Source organism: Oxyura jamaicensis, chromosome 1, assembly GCF_011077185.1.
Source record: "Oxyura jamaicensis isolate SHBP4307 breed ruddy duck chromosome 1, BPBGC_Ojam_1.0, whole genome shotgun sequence".
NCBI lineage: Eukaryota > Metazoa > Chordata > Aves > Anseriformes > Anatidae > Oxyura > Oxyura jamaicensis.
Window position 1 is genome coordinate 55,413,599 of NC_048893.1, and position 25,446 is coordinate 55,439,044.

Below are 25,446 nucleotides of genomic sequence, written 5' to 3' on the forward strand. Positions count from 1 at the left end.
ACAACTCACCGGTTGAGATAAGGATATTTTAATTAAAGAAAAATAATTGATATAAATAATGATGGCAGGATCCGTCAGTGAACAACACATAACTGCGTTCTGTCTTCTGGCAACTCTTCATATGGTGGTGCCTCTTCAGCACGGGTTACCTCTTCTGAGGCTAGTGTGGCATCACAGAGAACAGGGACCCTAATGTGGCATCACAGAGGAGAGGGACCCTAATGTGGCATCACAGAGGACAGAGAGGCTATGGTGGCATCACAGAGGGGAGGGACACAAGTATGGCATCATAGAGGAGAGGGACCCTAGTGTGGCATCACAGAGGGGAGGGACCCAAGTGTGGTATCATAGAGGAGAAGGATCCTAGAGTGGCAAGGACCTCCCTCTCTGGGATGAGGGAGAGAAATGGGAAAGTGAAGCCTGTGGGTTGAGATAAAGACAGTTTACTAGGATAGGAAATAATAATAATAATAATGTATACAAAACAAGTGATGCACAATGCAATTGCCCCCGCTGACCAATTCCCAGCCCATTCCCAAGCAGACAGCCCCCACCCTGGCTAGCCACCCCTATATATTGTTCAGCATGCCGTCAGATGGTATGGAATACCCCTTTGGCCAGTTTGGGTCAGCTGTCCTGGGTCTGTCCCCTCCCAGCTCTTGCTGCACCCCCAGCCTGCCCGCTGGCAGGACAGAGCGAGGAGCTGAAAAGTCCTTGGCTTAGTGTAAGCACTGCTCTGCAGCAATTAAAACATCAGCATGTTATCAGCACTCTTCTCATCTTAATCCAAAACATAGCACCCTGCCAGCTACTAGGAGGAAAATTAACTCTGTTCTAACTGAAGCCAGGACATGTGGCATCACAGAATAGAGAGAGCCTATTGCAGCATCACAGAGGAAAGCCTAGGATGGCATCACAGAGGAGAGGGACCCTAGTGTGGCTTCACAGAGGAGAGGGAGCACCATGTGCATCACAGAGGAGAGCCTAGGGTGGCATTACAGAGAAAAGCCTAGTGTGGCATCACAGAGGAGAGTGATCCTAGGGTGGAATCACAGAGGAGAGCCTAGTGTGGCATCACAGAGGACAGGGACCCTAGTGTGGCATCACAGAGGAGAGGGAACCTGGTGTGGCATCAGAGAGGAGAGAGAGCCTGGTGTGGCATCACAGAGGAGAGAGAGCTGAGGGTGGCATCACAGAGGAGAGACAGACTAGTGTGGCATCATAGAGGAGGGGGACCTTAGTGTGGCATCACAGAGGAAATGGACCCTAGTGTGGCCTCATAGAGGAGAGGTACCCTAGTGTGGCATCAGAGACGAGAGAGACCCTAGTGTGGCATCACGGAAGACAGAGAGCCTAGTGTGGCATCACAGAGGAGAGGAAACATAGTGTGGCATCACAGAGGAGATAGAGCCTAGTGTGGCATCACAGAGGAGAGCCTAGTGTGGCATCACAGAGGACAGGGACCCTAGTGTGGCATCACATAGGAGAGCGTCCCTTGTGTGGCATCACAGAGGAGAGAGACCCTAATGTGACATCACATAGGAGAGGGACCCTCGTGTGGCATCGCAGTCGACAGCCTAGAGAGGCATCACAGAGCAGAGCCTAGTGTGCCATCACAGAGGACACAGAGGACATCCTAGTGTGGCATCACAGAGGAGAGAGAGCCTGATGTGTCATCAGAAAGGAGGGGGACCCTTCTGTGGCATCACAGAAGACACAGAGCCTAATGTGGCATCAAGGAAGAGAGGGACCCTACTGTGGCATCACAGAGGATAGCCTGGTGTGGCATCACAGAGGAGAGAGTTCCTAGGATGGCATCACAGTGGACAGGGACCCTAGTGTGGCATCACAGAGGAGATATTTCCTAGTGTGGCATCACAGAGGAGAGCCTAGTGTGCTTCACATTCTTCCTAAGCTTATTCTATTACATGATTGTTTTTTTTTCCCGTTTAGTGCTATAAAACTGCTTGTATGCGTAAAGAAAGCTGGTGAATGTTTTTTGAATGACCTTATATTTTCTGTGTTTATAAAAGTGATGGTTCTGTGGTATATAAGTGTGCTTGTATTAGGGTACTAATGCAGTGGTTTTGAAGACTTCCTTAGGACCCACTGCCCATGACAAGTTGTTCTTTCTCTTTTCAAAGAGCTGTTGTCCTGTTGCCTAAGACTGTATATGAGAACACAGTCGGATCAATGCTGTTTCTGGGACAGAAAAGTTAGAGGGTTGTTTTTGCAACTGTTATCAATAAATGCTTCCTTTTTCTCTCTTTATTGTAATCAAACTTTTTACTTCTTGTTAGCAAGAACAACTCTCACTTGCACTTTCTGATCAAAGTCTTTATATTGCTGGCTGTGGCATTCAATGTCTTAAAAGAGAAAAGGATTATTTTTAATAAATGAAAATCATACTTCTCCCAGTGAAGCATAAAATCAAATAACAATTGCCCTTCAGAACTCTGATCCAACCTCCTGTACCACTCAAAGTAGGGCCAGCTTCAAAGCTAGACCTGGTTCTCTTCAAAATGATTTGTTAATTCTTTCTTAAAACTCCAGCCTCTGCCTTTGCTCTCGTAGTCCTTCCCCTCACAGGTATTCCACCTGAGCTGCTTTTGAAATGCCTGTCTCCAATGGCTGTTGAATGGAGGGCAGAAATGGACTCTTGATCCATGATGTCTTATACCCAGTAATGACACTTTTCTTTGTCACTAAGAGCGTATAGCATTTCCTCTAGGACTCCTTCAGGAAGACTCTCCCAACCTGTCTCTTGAAACCCTTCAGGTGAGCTGTATGACCATGCTTGAGAAGAGGCACCAGGCTGCTCCAAGACCCTTAGGCTAGCCTGACTCTGCTGGTGAGGACCATTGCCAAGTCCCTTGCAACCCTGTTAAATACTCAGCAGACTTGAGTCTCTCAGTGACTGCAGCTCTGCCTGAGGGAATGAACCTCACAGAGAGCTGGGGAACAATGAACAGGGGACGGAGCTGCTTCCCCTCTCCTCTCCCCACTCCTCAGATCAGGCAACCAAACCTTGGTGTAGCTGGCAGGGAACTGCTCTTGACTCTACCAGACCTCAAACACAGCAGAGATGATCTCTTTCCCCACGTAGATCACTGCCTACCAAGGGAACACAGAAGGTGCACTGTTGTGGGTAGTCCTCAAATCTGACCTCAGGCCTCTCTGCATATCATTGAGGCCAAGTCAGGGGCATTTCTTTCTTCAGTCTCAGGCTTTTTGCCCCTTCTTTTTTCCTTTTTCCTTTTTCCTTTTTCCTTTTTCCTTTTTCCTTTTTCGTTTCTTTTTCTTTTTTTTCCTTTCTTTTTCCTTTCTTTTTTTTTCTTTTTTTTTCTTTTTCTTTTTCTTTTTTTTCTTTTTCTTTTTCTTTTTTTTCTTTTTCTTTTTCTTTTTCTTTTTCTTTTTCTTTTTCTTTTTCTTTTTCTTTTTCTTTTTCTTTTTCTTTTTCTTTCTTTTCCTTTTTCTTTCTTTTTCTTTTTCCTTTTCCTTTTCCTTTTCCTTTTCCTTTTCCTTTTCCTTTTCCTTTTCTTTTTCTTTTCTTTTTCCTTTTCCTTTTCCTTTTCCTTTTCCTTTTCCTTTTCTTTTTCTTTTTCTTTTTCTTTTTCTTTTTCTTTTTCTTTTTCTTTTTCTTTTTCTTTTTCTTTTTCTTTTTCTTTTTTTTCCTTTTATTTTTCTTTTCTCTCTTTTTCTTTTTCTTTTTTTCTATTTCTTTCTCTCTTTTTCTTTTTCTCTTTGTCTTTTCTCTCTTCCTTTTCCTTTTCCTTTTTCCCCACCCTTTCTTGCCTGATTATCTGGAGCCTTCCTCTGTTCTTCTTGCTCTTTCTTGAGTATAATCCCAGACTCTGAAGTGTTGTGGAACAGCAAACCAGAGGCTGAACACAGACCCTTTTGACCCCCCAAAATAACATTCTTCCACAATCTTCTTATGGAAATAAATATAATTTAAAAAAAAAAAAAAAAAAAAGAAGGCAGGAAATAACTGTGCTTACCCAGCTGGTGCACACCTTTGTTTCTGAGTTCCCAGCTCACTGCTCTTCACTACCGTAATGGTACCATGAACAGAGACTGTGTGGTGGCTACTCAGTTCCTCTTCCATATGAGCTCTGCATCACGTCAGGGTTTGACTCTCAGGGATCTCTAGAGCTACTTGGTCTTTTCAGTAAGTTCATGTAGTTTTTCAGCTTTCCATTTGAACTTGCTCCAGATATCTACATATCATTGCCTCAACCAGAAACACAGTTTGCCTTAGGAGATTTTTTAATACCTTATAGGGAAAAAAAAAACACTTTTGATCTGAAAGGCTAAATAACAAAACATTTTGAATGGCAGAAAGCAGTGAAAGGAAATATCCAAATGTTTAACAATCTTGAAAAACCACATTGGAAAAAAAAAACAAACTTGCTATAATTTTTCTGACAGTGCTTTTTTTTTTTTTTTTTTTTTTTTTTTTTTTTCTGTTTTTGCCATTCTTCCAGCCAGGATGCTCAATACTTGGTTTAAATTGAAGGAAGGAATTTGCCGTGCTGCTTTTGTCTTCCATCTCCATCTCTATTACATCTTCCTTCCTTATTAGCAAGCCATTTGGGCAGTTTTTGGGTGGAAGCAGAGAAAGAAAATTGGATTATTTGTTTTTAAGTCACAACATCACTTATTTATAGTGGAGTAGGAGCACTGAAAGCAGCACAGTCTCTCTCTCTCTCACTCTCAGCAGCGGGGAGTCAGTTATCTAATCTGGTTGTACTCCCCTACCTGCTCTCCGAGCTGCCTCTCCCCCTTGGCTGTCATTCGAGGAATGCAAGATGTATGTGATCATTCTGTCTTGCTCTCCCTGTCCCCCACACCCAAAACTGTGGAAGCCATTGGCTGATTTCAGCTGAATTTGAGAAACAGGCAGGAGTTTTAAGATACTAAGTTTCTACAAGCTTCTTCAGCAGAGGTGAAATCAGTTCTTCTCAGACACTGGATAATCCACAGAGAAGAGACTGTTAAATGCCATCCAGCCACTCAGGGAACCACTTCTGAAAGTCTCAGCTTGTATAAAAATAGGTTTTAGAGACTCTCAAAAAAGCTTTTCTGGTTATTTAGCACAGAAGCGAACGAAATGACCTCGGTGCCTCCCCAGTTCCTTGTTTTTTAGCTAGGTGTGTTACCACTAACAAGGGACAAGAGACACTGTGGGCACCACCTGGTGCCAGTGAGTAGCAGAAAGAGCTGTCAGGGACACTGCTGCTGTTATATATACTGTCCAGCCTCTGCTTCCTCCTGTGGTTCATTAAAATTAATGTAGCTTTGTTTCCCTATTTGTTTCTTCTCTTCTAATCTTCAGCATAATGCCCCAAACATACCTCTTAATTTGCTTTAAAGGTTGCAGCATTTGTTTCCACACATCCTTAGCTGAAACCCAGGGACACAATTCCATTTTCTCCTCCCTCCTGGCTGCAGAGGGAGAGGTGTTCAGCTGTGGGCTGAGAAACTGGGAAGCAACTGTGCTCCTGGAAGGAGGCAGGAGAAAAGGAGACATGAGAAGCCACGCTGTAAAGTGAAAGAGGCAGAACCAAATGCCATTGGTAGCAGCAAGGGCTCCACTCCTGGGACACAGAGAAGCACAGTTATTGAATGACTTTCATTTTCTACAGTCCCATGGGGGCTGGAGGCATTCACAAAGTGCACAAGGAGAAGATCACTGATGCCAGCAGCATCTCATCATATGAGCGGTTCTACTTCCGTAATAGCCTCCGTTTTTACATTAGACACATTTATGGATTTCAGCTCATCCAGCACGTCTCTTTCCAAAGCTTACTTGCCCTCTTAGCCTGGATGTCAGAAGACACCCCTAAGGAAATTCAGCCAAAGCCAAGTAAATTACTTGGGGGGAAGGAGATTATCCCTGCATGCAGGTATGCGGTGTGTCTTTTCTTTAATGGGACAATGAATCTTTCCACCTGCATTTTTTCATAAATACAGTGCTGGCATCAAAAAACCTGATTGACATCCCTGAGTCCTATCTTTGATGCTAATCCCCAGAGTGAGGCACAGTTCAGCTCTGCAGGATTCTCTCTTTACCCCATCAGTAAATGGGGTATTCCTGCAAGAATTAGTCAGGCAGATAAATGCATAGTTTGATTTTGGTGTAACAAAGGTTTGCAAAAATTAAAACTTGAATGCAGACGCTTTCCTGGATTGGGGTCTCTCTTTGGAGGCAGTTTTGATTACGTTTCTGTTACCTGATTATTTTTTCACTACATCTCCTTCTGTAGCAATGGTAGTCATTCAAGAGACTGAATGAATCACTGATCAAAAAGTGAAAATCTGTTTGACCTATTCCCATTAAAACCCTGATAGTTTAAGTCTTACTCAGTGAGGTAAAAACCCAAAGCTTTAAGAAGCAGCTGAGTCTAACAATACACCCACTAGCTTACACTAAAAATAAGTTTTTATGTTTTGAACCGCATTGTTGCTTTTGCTTGCCTTAAGATTTCTGGCTTTGAGAACTGTAAGGTATACTGCAGGGTATACTTCAGCTCTTTTCCTCTGGAAATACAACATTATTTTTGTTTGTTTGTTTCTTTGTTTGTTTTTAGAAATGAAAAGTATAAGTTTGATAATGTAAGTTGGCCCTGAAGCTAAGCTTAAAGAACCTTTAAGTGCCACAGGAGCTGACATTCTTCTGAAATTAATTATTAATTTTAGTTTTATCTTCTCAGACCATCTTTCTCCTTCACTGGCCAGAGGACAGGAGACATTAGGAAATACGGTATACTCAGGAGTAGAAGGAATTGTACCATTGGCCTTATGCTCTGTGAAATATTTTCCATCTCTGGAGGCAACTGCTATTAATTCAACACCTCCTTCACCACATTCTCTGCCTTGTCCCAGAGAAAACAAAACCATGCATGCCTTAAGGATTTCACGTGACTTTGGGATTTCTAATATGGATCATAAAATGTCCTGTGTCGGGGTCTCCTTGTGCATTAGGTTTCCCCCGTGAACAAGGAAGATGCTGCGTGGCTGTGTGCCACCAGCAGAAGAGGGGAGGGGATCTGGGGCTGAGCCGTGGGCAACTGTCCAGGATACAGATACCCACAGAGCAGAAGATGTGCAGAATGGGGTCACTGGGATGACTATGGAGACCTGAGTTATGAAAGGGGACCAAGAGAATTGAGTTTGTTTATGCTGCATAAACAGAGGTGGAAGGAGACATTCCTGCTTTTAATAAAAACATCAGTTTAAGAAAGGGTTTCATGATGTGCTACCTGCAGCAGCAATGGGTCATCCCCTATGGCTCTGGTGGTCTTCTCCGATTCTGTGTCTTGCATTGACTGAAGAGAGCACATGAGGGAAAGAAGAGAGCACAGACCTGGCAGGCAAGAGCAAGCAGCACTTCCCAGAGTCTTGACCCTCAGGGTACCTTTCTTTTAGATATTTCCTGAAGGCATTTTAATACATTCAGAGACATCTTTCCTGGCATTAGGTAATTGATGGTGGAAGGGGAAAAAGCGTGAAGGAGGTTTGGTGAGGCCAAAAAGTTTCTCAAAATATTGATTCCTGTTGTTTGTCCAGCCGTCTTCTTCCCACTGTTTCCTGCCCTTGACAAGGTGGGTCCATCTCTCTGTCTGACACGCATTCTTCTTGCACAGCTCATTCACTTGTTCCCGCTGCCTGGTTTATTTTCAGGGAATGATTATTCAGTGAACTCCTATGCACAAGCTTCTGGAAAACTCTTGTGGTATAGATTATGACTCCATTGGCAGCATTGTCAGGAAAAATGTTGTACTTGGCTCACACAGGAGATAATTGTAATACAAATCATGTCTTCCAGTTCCATTGTGCTTCTTGTTCTAAAGCAATATTTTAATGTGTGGCATGAAGTGGTCTTTTCAAAAGGTAGAGGCCCGTGTGTGACTGTGTGAATTAGCATCTCATCAAATAACTATAATTTTTATTCATTACATGTTTAAGGCTTGGGTTAGTTCAAGAACAGCAACAACAGTTCTCATAGCTTTTTCACATACAAGCATTCATGAAAAATAATTCATGAATAAAGAGAATTGGAAGAATAGCAAGAATGACTTAAAATTGTGAATTTCTTGAATATCTAAAATCTTTTTTTATTATTTTATTTTCCATTTGTTTTTTGGAGGTTTTCAGAGTTCATGCATTTGAGCTATTTCCTGCGATCAAAAGGTTTAGAAATGTGGTTTTGCTAACTAGAACTTCAGTTGTCAGGCAGTCACATGGTTTCTGAAAGGAAAATTTAAGAGACAACTCCAAACACCATTGGAGCTGATGCGCCAGCCAGCACTCTCCCAGGTCAAGGCATCAGCATCAGCACTGTCTGTGGGCTAGGAGCAGAGCATACGTCCTAGCTTCAGGTCTGGTAAAGAGCAGTTGTGAAGCTGTCCTTGGAGCTGCACAGCAGTGTCCCCCTCCCAGCTGGGCCCTCTCTATTGTCCCCAGGGGACAATGTCTCAGCAGAGAGATTTGGGAATCAGGGGTTGCCTAATCTCTAATTCTTCATGTATGTGATTAACTAATGCATCAAGTACACACTGCCCCGGTCCTCCCCCTGTTCACATCCATATGATTTGTTCACTCTCTTGCCTGTGCAGGGATTAGGGACTGCTTACCTCCCCCGTGAAATGCTTGCAGTGTGTAGTAGGTTGTAGTGTGCTGTTACTGGAATACAGTCTGGTGTCTGCCAAAGTTTCTCTTTCCTTATACGTATTGGAAAGTCCACCAAAAAACTAAAGCATAAAAACCACTAAGGAATGTATGCGATTTTAGTAGACATTAGTAATTCTTCATCTCAAGTGCCCAAGCCATGACATGAACCAGCCTGTTATTCTGACTGCATTTTGTGTCGCTGGGAAGGGAGAGCAAAACAGATCCAAAATGATAATTGGTGAGGAGTTTCAACTGCAAGATTAGACAAGAAGAAAGCCTTGGTCAGAGGCTGGTTGTGCAGCACAGTTTACTGGGAGATGAGACAGAAAGTCTCATAGGGACAGGTGGGAATATCTGGGGAGATGGATGGTGCTTTCCACGTGGAGAGCTGGCTCTAGAGGGAGTTTAAAAAAAAAAAAAAATAGCAGTCCTTTTTGCTCGGGTTCTGTCCCTTGTGATCCTGCCTACTATTTAACAAATCCCACAACAGTCTCTCCATGTCAGTTCATTCCCAGAGCTCCAGACCTCCAGCTACAGCAGGCTGGGGGCAGGAAGGATGCTGGAAAGGATACAGTAAAGTCAGGACCCAGATCATGGGTGCAAAATCATGTGTGCGCATGGCAGGGATGGGAGAGGAGAAGAGAAGCAGCTTGGATGTGCATGCTGAGTATCGTCTCGGTGACACAAGGTTGAGACCAAGGAAACCAGCCCTCCCAGGCCTGTGGGATGGTAGAGCACAACTGGTGGGTAGGGGAGAGACAAAGGAGATAGGAACTGTGGAGCTCCAGTGTGCCCCTAGGAGGAGGGGAGAGTGGCCCCCTCAGAAGACCCCTGCTCCCTTGCAGAAATAAAAATAAAAATAAAAATAAAAACAAAAATGGAAGAAGGAAAGGTAAGTCTTCAAGCAGTAAGTCTTCAAGTGCTGCAATGGGTTTAGAAAGCAAGAGGAGAAACTTAGGCCAGACATCAGGAAAACTTTCCAAGGCTGTTAAAGCACAGATTGCCTGAAGAGGTTCCTTAGCCATGGAAGATACAAAAAAGTTACATAGCACCTACACACAATGGCAGAGGTAGACCTGATCCTATCGTGCCTTAGGAAGGATAAATGGTCTGTCTGATGTCTTAAAGTCCTTCCACCCCCGTCTTCTGTTATTCTGTGAAACATGGTTTATGGTTTAAATCCAGCCTGAACACATGCTTCCCAGGAAGCGTTTTAACATATGGCTGTCAGGCCAGACCTTCCACTACAGCATAATTTAAAATGACAAAATCCTCTTTGTTTCCTTCTCAGCAAACAGAAACAGAAACCCTAAAATAGTTCAACAGAAAGATCCCCAGTACCTAGGGAACACTGATGTGAGAAATGGAGAGTAGCTTAACATTTAGTCCAAATGATCTGGAGAGATTTGTGAATCCAAATACTTGGAATAGTCGGCATTTTTAACATAACTATCCTTAAAATTCTTGTCGGCACCCTCTCAAATCTAGGCCTCACAAAGATACAAAATACAAGTCCCACCGTCTGTATTAAATTATTCTTAAGATGGACCGTGTCATGTTTGTTACATGTGGTTCACTCTTGCCCTGGATGTTTTGCAGGCAATGGCCCAAACCATCTGCAAAGCAAGTATAAAATATCATCTGACATATTTCTGCCTAATTTTCGATGGGTCCTAACACAAATGGCTGTGCAGGGCAGTGGAGAGCTGGGCACTCCACGGTCATGCAGTTACCTGTCACTCTGTCTGCTCGGGTTGCTTTCAAAGGCCTCTTTGTCTGCAAGGTAAGAGCAGGCTGGAGATGATCTCAGACTTGAAAGCCCAGCCAAGGGAAATCATCAGGCTACAAAACCCACAAAGTCAAAAATACAGGGAGCACTGGAAAATCAACAGGAAACAATTTCTGCTGACTGAAGTTTTCAGCCTTCTTCCAAGCGTCAGCTCGCAGCAGCCTGTCAAATCAGACAAAGCAGCTACACGAGAGCAGCAATGGTCCTTAACTTAGTTCATTAAAGCTCAGTGCCAGGGAAAGATTAGGGACTCTTCCTCAACTGTGGTCGTATATCTGGGTGTTTTGGGGCTGGGGTAGTGCTGTGGCTTTGCAGAGTCCCGCAGGCCCTGTTTCTCTTCGCTCTTTGCCAGGGTGCCCTGGACAATGGTTGCCACAAGAGATTTCTCCCTTTCTTCAGGCTCTCGAATTCAGCAGGCCTGAAATTGGTCCTGGCAGTTTGGTATGAAGTACTCACCAGCTCAGGGGATTCCCAGACATGTTTGGATGTCAGGTGTCTGAACACAGCTTTGTTTGGTCCGACCGTCTCTGGGCAATGCCTGTCAGGCTGGCTTAATTCATCTGTACTTCACAGAATCACAGAATTTTCTAGGTTGGAAGAGACCTCAAGATCATCAAGTCCAACCTCTGACCTAACACTAACAAGTCCCCACTAAACCATATCCCTAAGCTCTACATCTAAACGTCTTTTAAAGACCTCCAGGGATGGGGACTCCACCACTTCCCTGGGCAGCCCGTTCCAGTGTCTAACAACCCTTTTGGTAAAGAAGTTCTTCCTAAGATCCAACCTAAAACTCCCCTGGCGCAACTTAAGCCCATTCCCCCTCGTCCTGTCACCAGGCACGTGGGAGAACAGACCAACCGCCACCTCGCTACAGCCTCCCTTGAGGTACCTGTAGAGAGCGATAAGGTCACCCCTGAGCCTCCTTTTCTCCAGGCTGAACAAGCCCAGCTCCCTCAGCCGCTCCTCGTAAGACTTGTTCTCCAGGCCCCTCACCAGCTTCGTTGCCCTTCTCTGGACTCGCTCGAGCACCTCCATGTCCTTCTTGTAGCGAGGGGCCCAAAACTGAACACAGTACTCGAGGTGCGGCCTCACCAGAGCCGAGTACAGGGGGACGATCACCTCCCTGGCCCTGCTGGCCACACTGTTTCTTATACAGGCCAGGATGCTGTTGGCCTTCTTGGCCACCTGAGCACATTGCTGGCTCATATTCAGCCGACTATCAACCATCACTCCCAGGTCCTTCTCTGCCTGGCAGCTCTCCAACCACTCATCTCCCAGCCTGTAGCTCTGCTTGGGGTTATTGCGCCCCAGGTGCAGGACCCGGCACTTGGCCTTGTTGAACTTCATGCAGTTGACCTCAGCCCATCGGTCCAGCCTCTCCAGATCCTCCTGCAGAGCCTTCCTACCCTCGAGCAGATCGACACACGTACCTAACTTGGTGTCATCTGCAAACTTACTGAGGGTGCACTCAATACCCTCATCCAGATCATCAATGAAGATATTGAAGAGGACCGGCCCCAGCACCGAGCCCTGGGGAACGCCACTAGTGACTGGCCTCCAACTGGATTTGACTCCATTTACCACGACTCTTTGGGCCCGGCTATCCAGCCAGTTTCTAACCCAACGAAGCGTGCGCCAGTCCAAGCCAAGAGCAGCCAGTTTCTTGAGGAGAATGCTGTGGGAAATGGTGTCAAAAGCCTTGCTGAAGTCAAGGTAGACCACATCCACAGCCTTTCCCTCATCCACCCAGTGCGTCACTTTGTCATAGAAGGAGATCAGGTTCGTCAAGCAGGACCTGCCCTTCATAAACCCATGCTGACTGGGCCTGATCGCCTGCTTGCCCTGCAAGTGCTGCGTGATGACTCTCGAGATAATCTGCTCCATGAGCTTCCCTGGCACTGAGGTCAAACTGACAGGCCTGTAGTTCCCCGGGTCAGCCCTCCGGCCCTTCTTGTAGATGGGCGTCACATTCGCTAGCCGCCAGTCGAGTGGGACCTCCCCCGATAGCCAGGACTGTTGATAAATGATGGTAAGCGGCTTGGCCAGCACCTCTGCCAGTTCTTTCAGTACCCTTGGGTGGATCCCATCCGGCCCCATCGACTTGTGCACATCCAAGTGCCGTACCAGGTCACCAACCATTTCTTCATGGATAGTGAGGGCCACATCTCTCTCCCCATCCCCTTCCACCAGTTCAGGGTACTGGGTATCCAGAGAACAATCGGAATTGCCGTTAAAGACTGAGGCGAAGAAGGCATTAAGCACCTCCACCTTTTCCTCATCTCTTGTAACTAAGTTTCCCCCCGCATCCAGTAAAGGATGGAGATTCTCCTTAGTCCTCCTTTTCATGTTGATGTATTTATAAAAACATTTTTTGTTATCTTTAACAGCAGTAGCCAGATTGAGCTCCAGATGAGCTTTGGCTTTTCTAATTTTGTCCCTGCACAGCCTCACGATATCCTTATAGTCCTCCCTAGTGGCCTGCCCACTTTTCCAAAGATTATAAACCCTCTTTTTTCTTCTAAGATCAAGCCACAATTCTCTGTTCAGCCAGGCTGGTCTTCTTCCCCGCCAGCTCGTCTTTGGGCACGTGGGGACAGACCGTTCCTGCGCCATTAAGATTTCCCTCTTGAAGAGCGCCCAGCCTTCCTGGACTCCTCTGCCTTTCAGAACCGCCTCCCAAGGGACTCTACCAACCAGTGTCCTCAGCAGCACAAAGTCAGCCCTCCGAAAGTCCAATACAGTGGTTTTACTGGTCCCCTTCCTGGCCTTGCCAAGAATAGAGAACTCCACCATTTCATGGTCACTCTGCCCAAGACAGCTCCCGACAATCACATCCTCCACCAGTCCTTCTCTGTTTGTGAAGAGAAGGTCTAGCGGGGCGCCACCCCTGGTAGTCTCACTAACCAGCTGTGTTAGGAAGCCATCCACTTGCCAGCCATCAGATGAGGACTCCCCATTTTCAGCCCCAGCAAAGCCAAGTGTTAAGTCCTGTAGTACAAAACCACTATGGAAACAACTATGGAAGAAAAACATAAAAAAAAAAAAATACAGGTCTAAAGCTTCCCTCTCTATCTCTGGCTGTCATATCTGATGATGCTCAGCTGCATAAGCCAAAGGTCCAGCTCAGTAGCTCTCTGAATGGGACCTCTCTGCAGCCATGGAGATAGGAAACCCATCCTTTCATCTCCCCACTCCATAAAGCTTCTCACAGCCGCACGTAAGCTACCAAGCAGGTATGCTGTGTCCCACTTGGAGTCACTGGAGAGATCACTGATGGTACCCAAAGCATCTCTTCTTGCTGAATTTGTTCAAGGTGAACCCCCACACCCTATATCTATTGAGCTTTTTGAACATATTAAATGCAGGTGACTTTTAGAGGTATGGATTTTTTTCTCTCAGATCCAATATGATCACTGAAGATCAGCTAACCTGAGCAGCATGGCTGCAGCCAAGGCAGAACCATACGATCTCATAAGAAAAGGCCAGCAAGTCACCTGAATCACTGCCATTGTGTATGTGTGTTTGAAGTAGGATTTACTTCTTGGCAACAGGAATTTTCCCCTTCCTTCCATTATAATTGGGAGTTAAAATGATGTAAGATCATGTAAGGGTGTTGCTTTGAAAAGTTTACACAGGGCCGCAGACATGAAATCCCATTACATCATCAGGTCAACAGTCCACAGCCATTGCTTTCAAATTACATGGATTTTAAAAAAAGAAAGTTGGAAGTGATTTTTTCATTTGTCGTCTGGCCTCTGAGCCTTTACAGGTGCATCAAGTCTCCACCTGCAAGTTTTTTCCATGAGGAAAAAAAACATCTTTTTATTATTTTTGTATTTTTTTTTCTATGTAAAAGTTGTTCCTGGCACTATCTTCCAGTTCCATCTAGTAGAAATATCAAAACATTAAATACAACAATCATCTTAATAAAATCACAATAAGCAACACTATCTAATTGCTCTGATATTAGGTACCCAGTGGTTAGGAGATAATTCTGCTGCCCAGTCTCCACCATACTACTTCTGAAAGAAACACATTAACAGGCGGGAGAAAAAAGCTGTTGAAAGGGAGAAGACAGATTTTTTTTTGTCAGAAAAACTGAAACCTGATTATTTATATATACAGGCAAACCTCAGCTTGAGCAGGCAAACCCAATAATTTAATATAGGATTCTGAATCCATAAAAGTTAGCTGGAAAGCAAGACTTTGCATAGTCCAACAAAAAGCACAATAAATGAATAGGTTATGATAGCCTAAGGTCTACTCACTGGCTCATAAAGGACAGGTTTAGGGTTCGGAGCCCAAGTTTGGTGCAGATCAGCCAATCCCAATATCCTCCTCGTGCTCCGAGTGGCCTGGACCCACCAAGTCCTGCTGGCACTGCTGCCTGCCCGGAGCACAGCCAGCTGCCACGCTACAGGATTGTCACACCTCTCACCCCGTTAATCGCTGTGATTTGTGTCTTAACCTTCACTGACACTCTATGCAGCCAGAATCACTCAGTGCACATTTGCCTTCTGCTCCCCACAGCTTAAACATTCCCTGCCAACCTTTCCAGACTCGTAAGTCACACCTCTTTTAGAAGATAAAGTGTTTTAATAACTGTGCAGTACCATTAATAGTCTGCCTAGCTTTGCTAACCCTTTAATAGTTAAAATCTTAACAAGTAAACCAAATTAGGTGGGTGTCTCTGCTTATCACTTTCCTATGGCATAATGAGGCCTTTTAGCTATTTATGGAGGTTTAAACCTTTTGTATTAGGTTTATGGCTGGCCAGTGGCATGACAGCCAACTCAGACATAATTCTAAATCAATGTTTCCAAGTGGAAACTTGGAATTTGAATTCAAATGACCTTACCTCTTTTTATTATTATTATTCTTTCCTGTATGTGTTTTTCATCTTGCTCATTCTTAATTCCTTCAGTACTTATTACTGCAATAAGCCTAATCCTGTAAGTTTGTACACTCAAGTGTGGGAGCCATAAATACTTCTGCAGCCTCTCTGGGGCAAATCAGCTGTAACAGGATCTCCTATTGCCTCACAGAAAAAATAATAATAATAATAATAATGGAAAGGCAAATTCCATCTGAAGACAATCCTGTGTCTGTGTTCATGTGTTTGTATCTCTGCTGTCCTTGAGTAACGCTCTGTCCTTTTGCTCCACTCCAGGCTGAGTTCTCCGAGCTGAACCTGGCTGCATATGTCAGTGGTGGCTGCATGGTGGACATGCAGATCATGAGGAATGGCACCAAGGTGGTAAGGTGAGGAGTGCCAGCTTTTCTTTATAATCAGTCTTTCTGGGGAGATCTGGGAGCAAGCAGGATGACCTCAGGGTCTGGGCGGTATCTGAAGTAGAGCAACACAGACCTGATGATTTCAAAGTTTCCCAAAATGGGTGGAAAGACTGACCTGACTCTGGTGGTTTTGTATCAGGTCTCAATTGCACATTATGCCATACAGTCATAGCTTCCAGTCCAGACCCTTCATGCAACCACAAGTGCCTCCTTTTTAGGTACTTTTTAGCCATAGACCTCCTAATAAAGGGACAGACAATGGATCTTCCTTTCCCTTGATTTTTTCTCTCCTATTGTGTCAAAAAAGTAACCATCACTGTAAACAGAGGTTTGTATTCATTAGCCTACCCGTATTAGGTCCTGACTCTGGCAGACTATCATTGCAATAGACACAAAGCCCCTCTATAAATATAACCCTCCCCAATTGCACAATGCTTCCCCAGTCACACATCCAATTCACTTTCCAAAAGCATTGTTTCCCTTCTTTCTAACACCAGAGTGCCCACAATTTGGACTTAATGCTATACAAAGAGCAACGTAGGTTGTCATACCACTGTATGATGTTAAAATGTGTCTGTTTACATAGCCCTGAAATTACTTTCCACCTTTTTATTCCCCAGGCTGTATCTTTATTAGTTTCTGTCATTACAATTTTCAACTCTATATTTCATCTTTGATACTAAAGCTTTTCCTTGTTCATGTAGAAATCTCTTTGCTATTCCCAATCCATTTTCCTAGCCTTCCTACTTCTTTTTGTACCAATTGCTTTGTCCATTTTAGTGTATACAACATCTTGAAGTTTAATATTTTTCACACATTTAATTACTCTTTTGTCTGTTTGCTTCTTGTTTGGAAACAGAAATACAGATATGTGTTATACCATGCAGGGAGATTTTTGAAAGGGATTATTAGAGCAGCTGAAAAATGGTGATTCTGACAGTGCTGGGCTCAGTTTAATTTCTGAGAACGTCATTTCCAGCCCACACAGTCCAAAACAACACTTGTCACTGTCAGTTAGCTGTGACTGTGGTCCATCAATTCATTTCAGATCTTGACATCTCTTAGTATGTCTGCAAGTCTCCATTCTTTAGTACAATTTCACGAGTCTCTGCTAAAAACTTTAAAGGTTGATTCTGTTATATCCATTTGCTTTCTCTCGTCCCATGAATGTCTGTTTCTCAGTGAAAGACAGCATACGTCCTGTGAACCTACCGCTGGAGCATCCATCAGACAGCGCGCTGCACTAATCTGCTCTTGTGTTCACTTGCTCACAATGCTGGAAAGCTTCCCAAGAACCATTTCCTAGGTTGATCACATCTTCATTTTCCTTCCCATGCCTTTCCTCTCAAAGCCATTCATACGTCTGGCAGAAAGCTCATCAGCTATTAAACTGAAACTGAAGACAAAATTTATTTCACAGGAGTGACTGTGGCATACCGTTCATGTTTCTGCTCGTGGTAAATACAAATGTACCAAAACTAGCCTTGTGTGGCTATTTATATATGAAATACGTATTTATATATGAAAATGCATATATTTTTATGAGTGGCAGTAGTTCAGCTCTCTGTGTTTTCATCTATGCATGCTTATGGAGGAGGTGGATTTGACTCTGCTTGTGTAGAGATGCATATTGCTTGTCAACACGCCAAGCTACTGTCGACACCGTAACGCAGTGGGAACACAGAGAGGTGCACACACCAGCGTGCAGCCACCTGGGTGCAGCTTGCTTCCCGCTCCACTCAAAGCCCCCCCCATCATGCCCACAAAGATGCTCTCCCTGGCCAGAATCTCACCCGTGTGCACCAACCCCTCTGATGTCAGTGTGGTGCTAGTCAGGGGAGAACGAGAAAAGGGGAAGGACTGAAAAGGATGTAACATCATAAGAATAAATGAATGGCTCTAAGCTAGTGTCCTCAGTGAACACTATTGAAGGAACCAAGAAGGCTTCGAGAGAGACAGGAAAGGAATTTCTGCTGCCCAGTGCACTCAGAAGGCAGAGCAGGAGGCTGCTTGGTTAAGAGCTGCTTCTACTTAAGGACTGAGAAGGTCTCAGGGCCTGAGAAACACAAAAGTAATTAAAGAATTTTGGAAAAGATATTTGTAAATACTGATAATTATGATAGTAGTAAAAAGAACAGTAAACCTTAATAAATTAGAATGAACAAAAATTGAAATGAGAGACTAATATTTATAGGACACCAAATCTTTTGACTTGGGTGCAATCCTTCAGCCTTGCTGAACATAGACTGAGGCCACCAAGAAGTGTTCCTGGTGCTGCAGTTTGGTCATACATGTGTTTTTTTCCATCACTTATTGGGCCTCTGCTAATTATTAAGCAAGATATTCAGTCATAAGTCGGAATGTTCCTAGCTGGTGAGGTATAATACTCATGGTGGTTTTTGAACACCCTGAGCCCATGGAAATCCCACCTACAAGTTATAGGAAGGTAATACGGCCGTGTCTTCCTAACAGGCATGTTTAGGATTCTCCCCCTGCAGGAACCTTGCCTTCTTCACACTCCTCTTCAAAGCAAAGGCAACGGAGTGTGGTGGGTTGGTCTAAAAACAGTGAATGCACTACAGGCCAGTGGATTTAAAACCAATAACATGATAAACACTTTTGTTATTAATATTAACAATAACAGTAATAATAGTAATAAAGCAATCACTAGGATATTCTCTCTAGTCTTATATAATGTTAATTTAACTATTAGCTTATTAAATTCTGCCATGAATGAGAACGTATAACAGTCCTTGAAGCTCTCCATTTACCACTTGCCTCTGGAAATTTTGAAAAAAAAAAAAAGAAAGAACTTTGGAAGAATTATTGTTAATTAAAGAGAGCAAGGAACCTGAAGTATACAGATCCCATGACTTCTAGCCTGAGTATCTTTAAACGAGTAGCTACAACTAAGGAAGCAAACAACATAACTGAAGGCAGGCATTACTTTTCTTGCCTGATTTTAACACAAGTGTGGCTCCCAGTAATTTTGCAGTAACAAAACCTCTTATGCACTGGTCCTTGTTACCCCAACACTTCCTTGGGCACCAGAGCTTCCTCAGTGAAATATTAAATATGGGAAATAAGAGATGGCACTTATGCATCCCAGAGGATCAATCCCTCACCGACTTCTGCAGGGTGACCGCTTCAACAGAGAAATGGCATCATTTCTGGGTGCGATGAATGGGCCATTGTGGAGCAATTAAGCACTGTGAAAAAAAAAAAAAAAAAAAAAACAAGCGTGAGTGATGCCTACTTTTAAATCACTTGGGTGAATTCATCATTCTTCCAGGGCATCTGCAACTTCCTTTTTTACAGGTCTACAGACCTATACACATGCACACACACATATAGAACTGTCTGGAGTCTAATTTACCTTATGAACCTCTTGGGCTGTGTCACCTCTACTGGGTTTAGACATAAGGAATGGGATTTTCGTTTCCACTTGTTCTTCATTTCTCTGAAGGGGCCTTCTTGCTAACATTTCCCACAGTGAAAAAAGGCTGTCAGTGTTGGCATGGCACCTATTCTGAGGTGCATTTATGGTTTCAGGATATTATAAAAGTGTCCCAGTATAAATGAGAATTTGGTCTGTCTCTGCTTCTGACAACGCTTAGACTCCCAAACTATGATCTCAGCCTCTGCATTAGATTAAATGCAGTCCTCTGTTTGCCTTTTGGGCTTTACAAGCCTTCAGCTATTAATTCCAGTAGATGTGGGAATAAGGCAGGGATATGTTGAAAATCTGGACAGCTTTCTTATATAAGGAATACTGAAGTTTCTGGGAGCATTTCAGACTTTTGAGGATATAAATTAATCATGCAACAGACTGCTCTCATCTCCTGTATCCCCGATGAGCTGGCTTTTTTGCCATTGGGGCTGATCACCTAGGGCAAAAATCACATTTTGATGTGTTTGCATGGGACCTACCACCATAACATCCGGGTGTAGGTATCACTGTACTGCCACAGCACAGGCAACAGCTGATGGACCAGGAGATGCCCAGGGGCTGAAAGAGGACAGGGACTAGACAGAGCCTTGTGTGGAACAGCAGCCCTGGCAAGTGGGGAGGAGTGACAAAACTGACAGCAAAGCAGAGAGGAGCTGAGCGCATGGGGCAAACGCTTTCTATGGGAAGGATCCCTGCTATGGTTGCAGCATTTAGTCCTCCAGGCCTTGCCCAAATTTGGCTGGTCTGTGTAACAACAGGTGTGTCTCACTCAGCTTACCACAGGTGCTATGTCCTTTGTACTTGAAGCTGTGGTGTGTTCTTGAACTCTGTTTCCTCCATACAAGCCCATTCACTCCTTTAATTAACACTGACTTTCCCGTTGGTTCCAGCTGATTCAGTGCTTATACTAAGCTCTGTGCTCTGATAGCAGGACAGCTGCCTGTTGAATGACCGTCCCACATAGACCAGGATCTGGAAGTGCTTTTTTTCCCAAAGGGTATTTTTGCACTGCAGGCTGCAGTACAATCATAGCCTGAGGAGGCAAATGCTTTTGCATGGGGGAAGCAAGAAGGAAACCAGCCAGCCTGGCAGCAGGCATTTTCTTGCTTTTCAGAGCTTGCAGAGCCCAGAAGACATGTACTCTGACTAAAGAAATCCCAGGATGTGAGGCTCTTCAAAGCTTGCCAAGGATACTGTCCCCTTCCCAGTGCACCTTCTCCTATCCCAGTAGGTTCGATTAGCGGCTCCCTGCAAGATGCAGGTGGGTTTTCTGGTCAACAGAGGCCATGCTTTCTTACCACATAGTAGCTGTGCATTGCTAGGAGGTGGATATTTTATTGTCTCTTGAAGAGTATTCACTCGCAAGAGATAGTGATTCCTTACAATTCTTCTACAGGGAGAATATTCAGGGAGGTCATAGGAATAGCTACCGGCGCTGGACACTGATGAAGGGTGTATCAGCAGGCAGTAGGTCGCCATCCAGCTTCTTGCCTTCCAGCAAGTTTTTGTCAAAGAAGAACCCTAGGCTCTGTCTAGTCCCTGTCTTCTTTAATTTAACTCTTTATTTAATTGGGTGTCCTTTTTAGAAAATGTCTTTTTATTTTTTGTTGCTTTCAAACCAAAAATCTGAAAATTTCTGCAAAAATAAAGGTGGGAGAAAAACATGGGAGAAATTGTTTGGGAGAGTTTAGATTCCTAGAAACCAGATGGAAAAATATATTGAGTCTATAGTTCTCCCAAGATTCACAGGATTTGGCACACTGTATAGGACAATATGTGCTATATATTTAACACTGAGCAACATTTGGGCAACATTTTTATATTGGTGGCATGGCAATCTGTAGTGCAATGGAGAAGCATGTGTAACCTCGTGTGAGCTTTATAGTACACTTTAGACAAAACACCAAAGTGCCAAAGGTGTCAGACAGGGTAGATCCTGGCAAGCTGCAGTTACACATGAAGCAATTCAGCACCTCCAGCAAGTGATTCCCACATGGGTGACGATTTACCTTCATCTTTCACTGATTTCTCCCTCTTCCTTACCTTCCTGTCCCACTTTTCTGAGCTGGAGCTGAAAAAGGCAGAGAAGTTGGGGCGTGCTTATTTATTTATTTATTCTCAGTTGCTTCCATCTCAGCTCCTGCTGTTAGACAGCTGCTTGGAGGCCTGCTTCTCTCATCGGGGCTTACTGATCTCCCAGATGAATAATGTCCCCCTTCACCTCCCCAGCAGCTGGCGCCCAGCCGACGTGCAGGCAAGATGCTGACAGTTATTGGGAAAACATTTGGCGTGCAGGCAGCTGCCAGAAAGCAAAAGTCACTCTGAGCAGACGAGGGTGGGGAGCATCACCGAGACTAAACCATTCCCTGGCCCCTTTTACATCTGCAGTAATTCTTTCCGATAAGAAATGTGCTGCCAGGGCCTGAAGCACTCATTAATTAGTTAATCCAGGACTGAATGCAAGAATGATTAAAGACTGTTGTGGATTGTTTCAGTCTTGATCGGCTTTTTTTTTTTTTTTCTTTCCTGACTTAATTTGTCTCCTTTCCACATGGTTTTTAGTAAGGCTTCATCCAAGGAGCAAAACAATAGAGAAGTGAAGGGCCAAATCATGCTGCACCTGTACTTTACTGGTTGAGGTGGGTCCTCATTAATGGTCTGCTACTGGGACAGAGCGCAGCCTCAGCAAGCACTTGGGTAGTTGGAGGGTGTGGAGTGATAGATATGCCAAAGGGCAGAGCTGCCATTTGGAGGGACTGCAACAGCTGGAAAAATGCACCAACACAAACCTCATGAAGGTCAATAAGGACAATCACAAAGTCCTCCACAGAGGGAAGAATAACCCCATGGACTAGCACTGCTGGAGAGAAGCTGGAGAGAAAACAGCTCTGAGAAAAGGACCTGGTGGTCCTTCTTGTGTGCCCTTGTGGTGAGGAAGCCCAAGCACTGGCTCAATGGGCGGCATTAGCAAGGCTGTAGCTAATGAGACGCTATTCACATCTGGAGTACTATGCCCAGCTGTGAGCTCCCCCAGTATAAAAAAGACATTGACAGACTGGAATGTGTTGAGTGAAAGGCCGCCAGGATGATTGGTCAAATACTGGAACAAGTGCCCAGAGAGACTAGGGGATCTTCATCCTTGGGAATATTCGAAATTTGGCTGAACAAGACCCCAATCAACATAACATAATTTTATAATTTGCCCTGCAATGAGAAGGGTGTTGTATCAGATGCTCTTCAGAGGCCCCCTCTGACCTAAATAGCACTGTGACTTTATTTTATGTTCTTGGAAGGTATTCAGATCACCTTCTGTGAAATCTGTGGTGCACAAGTGTTTTGAAGGCAAACTGCTGTTGGCAGGTGTGGTTGTTACTTCTCTGGGATATCATCAGGGTCCACATGCTTTTCCTTGTCAAGGTCAGTCAGTTTACAAGGAAAACACATAACAGACTTCAGAGACTGCCACAGTGCAGATTGGAGAGTGTATGACGGGATTTTGTGGCTCATTGGCCATTGGTCTAGTGCTGAGAAGCAAATCAGAGCATTTTCCAAGGTTTCCTCATCTATATAGAGAGGTACTGGTCCTACTGGAACCATGATTCCTGTTTCCTGCTGCTTTTACTATGCCAGTCTCCCTCACACCCCATGGTATTTCCTCAGATGTTTCTCTATTAGTGTCCCAAAAGACCCCCTACTCCTGACCTCCAGTGTGGTAAAGCCATGTCTTTCTCCATTCTGTGTCACTTTCTTGTTTCTCAAGATCCAGCTCTGCCTAAGCTTACATTCATCCTTTCTTTGAATAACCACAGCAAGGTTTACTTCTTTCTGTGGAAAATGACATGAGGTTTTGACTGAAAGAGATTTTTTTTCTTAGCAAATTACCCGTGTTAGCATGACATCCAACGTAACATGAAATCTAACGTAATCATAAGTAAAAATGTCATAGTTTTCTTATTACATTTCAGTAACTTAATAATAATACCATTAATGTACAGGTCAAGTTAAAAAAAGAACTTGTTCCTATTTGTAAATGTCATTTTCGATTAGCCTTCAGACACCTGAGGCACTGCATAGTTGGAGGGATTATTGCACTTCTCAGGTAGTCACAGCCACTTATGGTTTGGACTTGTGCCTCAGAAGCTTGCCTGAAGGCTCCATTAACTCCCGGTAATGCAAAGATTGTTGTATCATATTGCATAATTATGCACTTTTCTTCTTCTCCATGGCATGCCAGGCAGATAGGAGAGGCTTAGTCAAAAATGTGTTGCTCGGTTGGAAGTGTCAGAAAACCGAGGAAAGCCTCCTTGAATAATGGAGAAATGACAGGCCCTGAGGTGAAGATGTCCTTCTTCAGTGTCCGAGGAAGATCTTTTCCTATTGACATGAAAGGCCAAGTGCCTTTCAGGAAGGACACTCTTTAAGAAAAAGAGCAGGACATCCCATCTTTCTCCCATAGCACAGGCAAAAAGTGCTCTGAGCTCATCATGGTCCTAAGGTATCTGAGTCGGCTGCAGGTGATTATTCACAGTGGGAGATGGAAGGGATTATTAAAGGGTATTTTGACAACATAATCTATTCTGGTGTGTTCTTTCTTCATGACCATGAAGCTGTTTGTGCTTCAGTGAGAACAGCTGAAGGGCCAGGAAGCAAGCCAGAGTCATGTCTATAATCAGAAATGAGAAACAGGAAATCTCTTTAAGGCATGAAACCTCCCAGCAGGAATTGCTGTCATCATCTCTTCTCTATCCGTTCACAGTGGCCAGGGACCTGTTTTCCAGAGAGAAATGTTACTGATGATCTTTTCTGAGCTGATTCTCCTTTTATCATCAGAGAAGTTAGATATGTGGTCACCAGGATACCTACTGCTGCTCCTGAGCTGTTCAACTTCCATAGCTAACATCAGCGATCTCTTAAATTGTTTTATATTCCTTCATTTATGACAATACTGTTTCCAAAACTGCTAATGCTGTCACAGATTTAAGAGCAGACGGGTCCAATCTAAGAACTTATATTCTGCAGTCAGATCTCTTCCTTCCTTTAAAATATTAGGTATTTGGGATCCAGGCTTTATACTTGGGTTGCTTTCACATCCAGTTTTACCACTAAAGTGAGAAAGAAACTTCAAAGTACATTGGAACAAGTTGAAAAAGAGCTTGTTAAATGCAAACAAGTGTCCTGCATCAGAGTCCAGGCTCTGGAATGGGAGCACCAGCATCTTCCCTGCCAGACAGTTGTCATCAACCGGGGGTGGTTGACTCTGGTAATTGATGGCCAGTATTAATTGCCCAGAAGAGAGGTAGGCTGAGCAGCTGCCACGGGCTGTGGCTAGCTTCTGGGACAAGGTGGCAACTACTGCAAAGGAAGAGCAAACCATGGGCACCCATAGGGTCTGCTTCACCATGGGGTGGCCGATCCTGTCGTGCACCACTTGGAGCATTGAAGGGCTTGTGCTGCTGTGGCTATGCCATCTGCCAGAGCCCATGGCCATGTGAGCTGCAAGGAATGTTGTTTTCTGTTCCAGAGGAAAACACGATCTCACCAGTTATTTCAATCTGAAAATTAAACTTTTCCAGTCTCCCGATTGTTATTTTTTTATTATTATCATTATTTTTAAGAAAGGATTCTTGTACCTTTACACCACTCTGGGAATGAGTAACAGACATTTTAGTGGCCTTTATTTTGCTGGAAAGAGCTAGGAGCCAAACTGCAAATGAAAACAGAGCCCTCAAAGTCTGAGAAAGGGCTTCTGTAAAAGGGTGGTGGCCAAAGGTAGGCTCCAGCTTTCTCCTGAAAGCTTCATCCATCCAGCTGTCATGCTAAAGAAGATTCCTGACTTAGCTAGGTGTCTGCCATGCAGCCCAGGCACTGCACCAACATGCAGAGCACAGCTCATAAGCAACATGCTTTAAATGTGTTCTACTTTCAGCTCCATTTACCAATGCCATCCCCCTGTCCATTATGCATTTGAAGCCCACTAGGCTCCCTTGTACCTGTGACCAAATCCATTTCTTGTGAACTGTCTTTAGCGGGAGTCTAAGTACAGCTTTATTCAGGACCATCCATGGTCATCATAATGCTGGCTGGACAGATCTATTGAAGTTGAAGGGCTCGTGCTCCTGCCATTGCACTGCTAGTCCTGCCAGACTGGGGTGCTTAGGACCTGAGCTGCTGAGTTTGGCTTTGGCAGTGGTGTTTCAAATGCGGGACTTCTGCCGATCCTGTCTCTCTGCCA

General features: G+C 44.2%; 1 protein-coding gene and 1 long non-coding RNA gene across 2 annotated transcripts in view; both read left to right on the top strand.

Annotated features, from left to right (window-relative positions):
* The window catches only part of SYN3 (synapsin III), a 199,969-nt gene that overhangs the window by 35,799 nt on the left and 138,724 nt on the right, over window positions 1–25,446 (top strand). Inside the window, exon 4 of the mRNA XM_035340631.1 lies at window positions 15,639–15,730. Coding sequence (XP_035196522.1) covers window positions 15,639–15,730 — 92 coding nt within the window. The remainder of the gene's footprint in view (window positions 1–15,638; window positions 15,731–25,446) is intronic.
* On the top strand, window positions 710–15,067 carry LOC118174912. The gene is made up of 3 exons (XR_004754804.1): window positions 710–853; window positions 4,244–4,250; window positions 15,054–15,067. It is a non-coding gene; the product is annotated as an uncharacterized LOC118174912 (long non-coding RNA).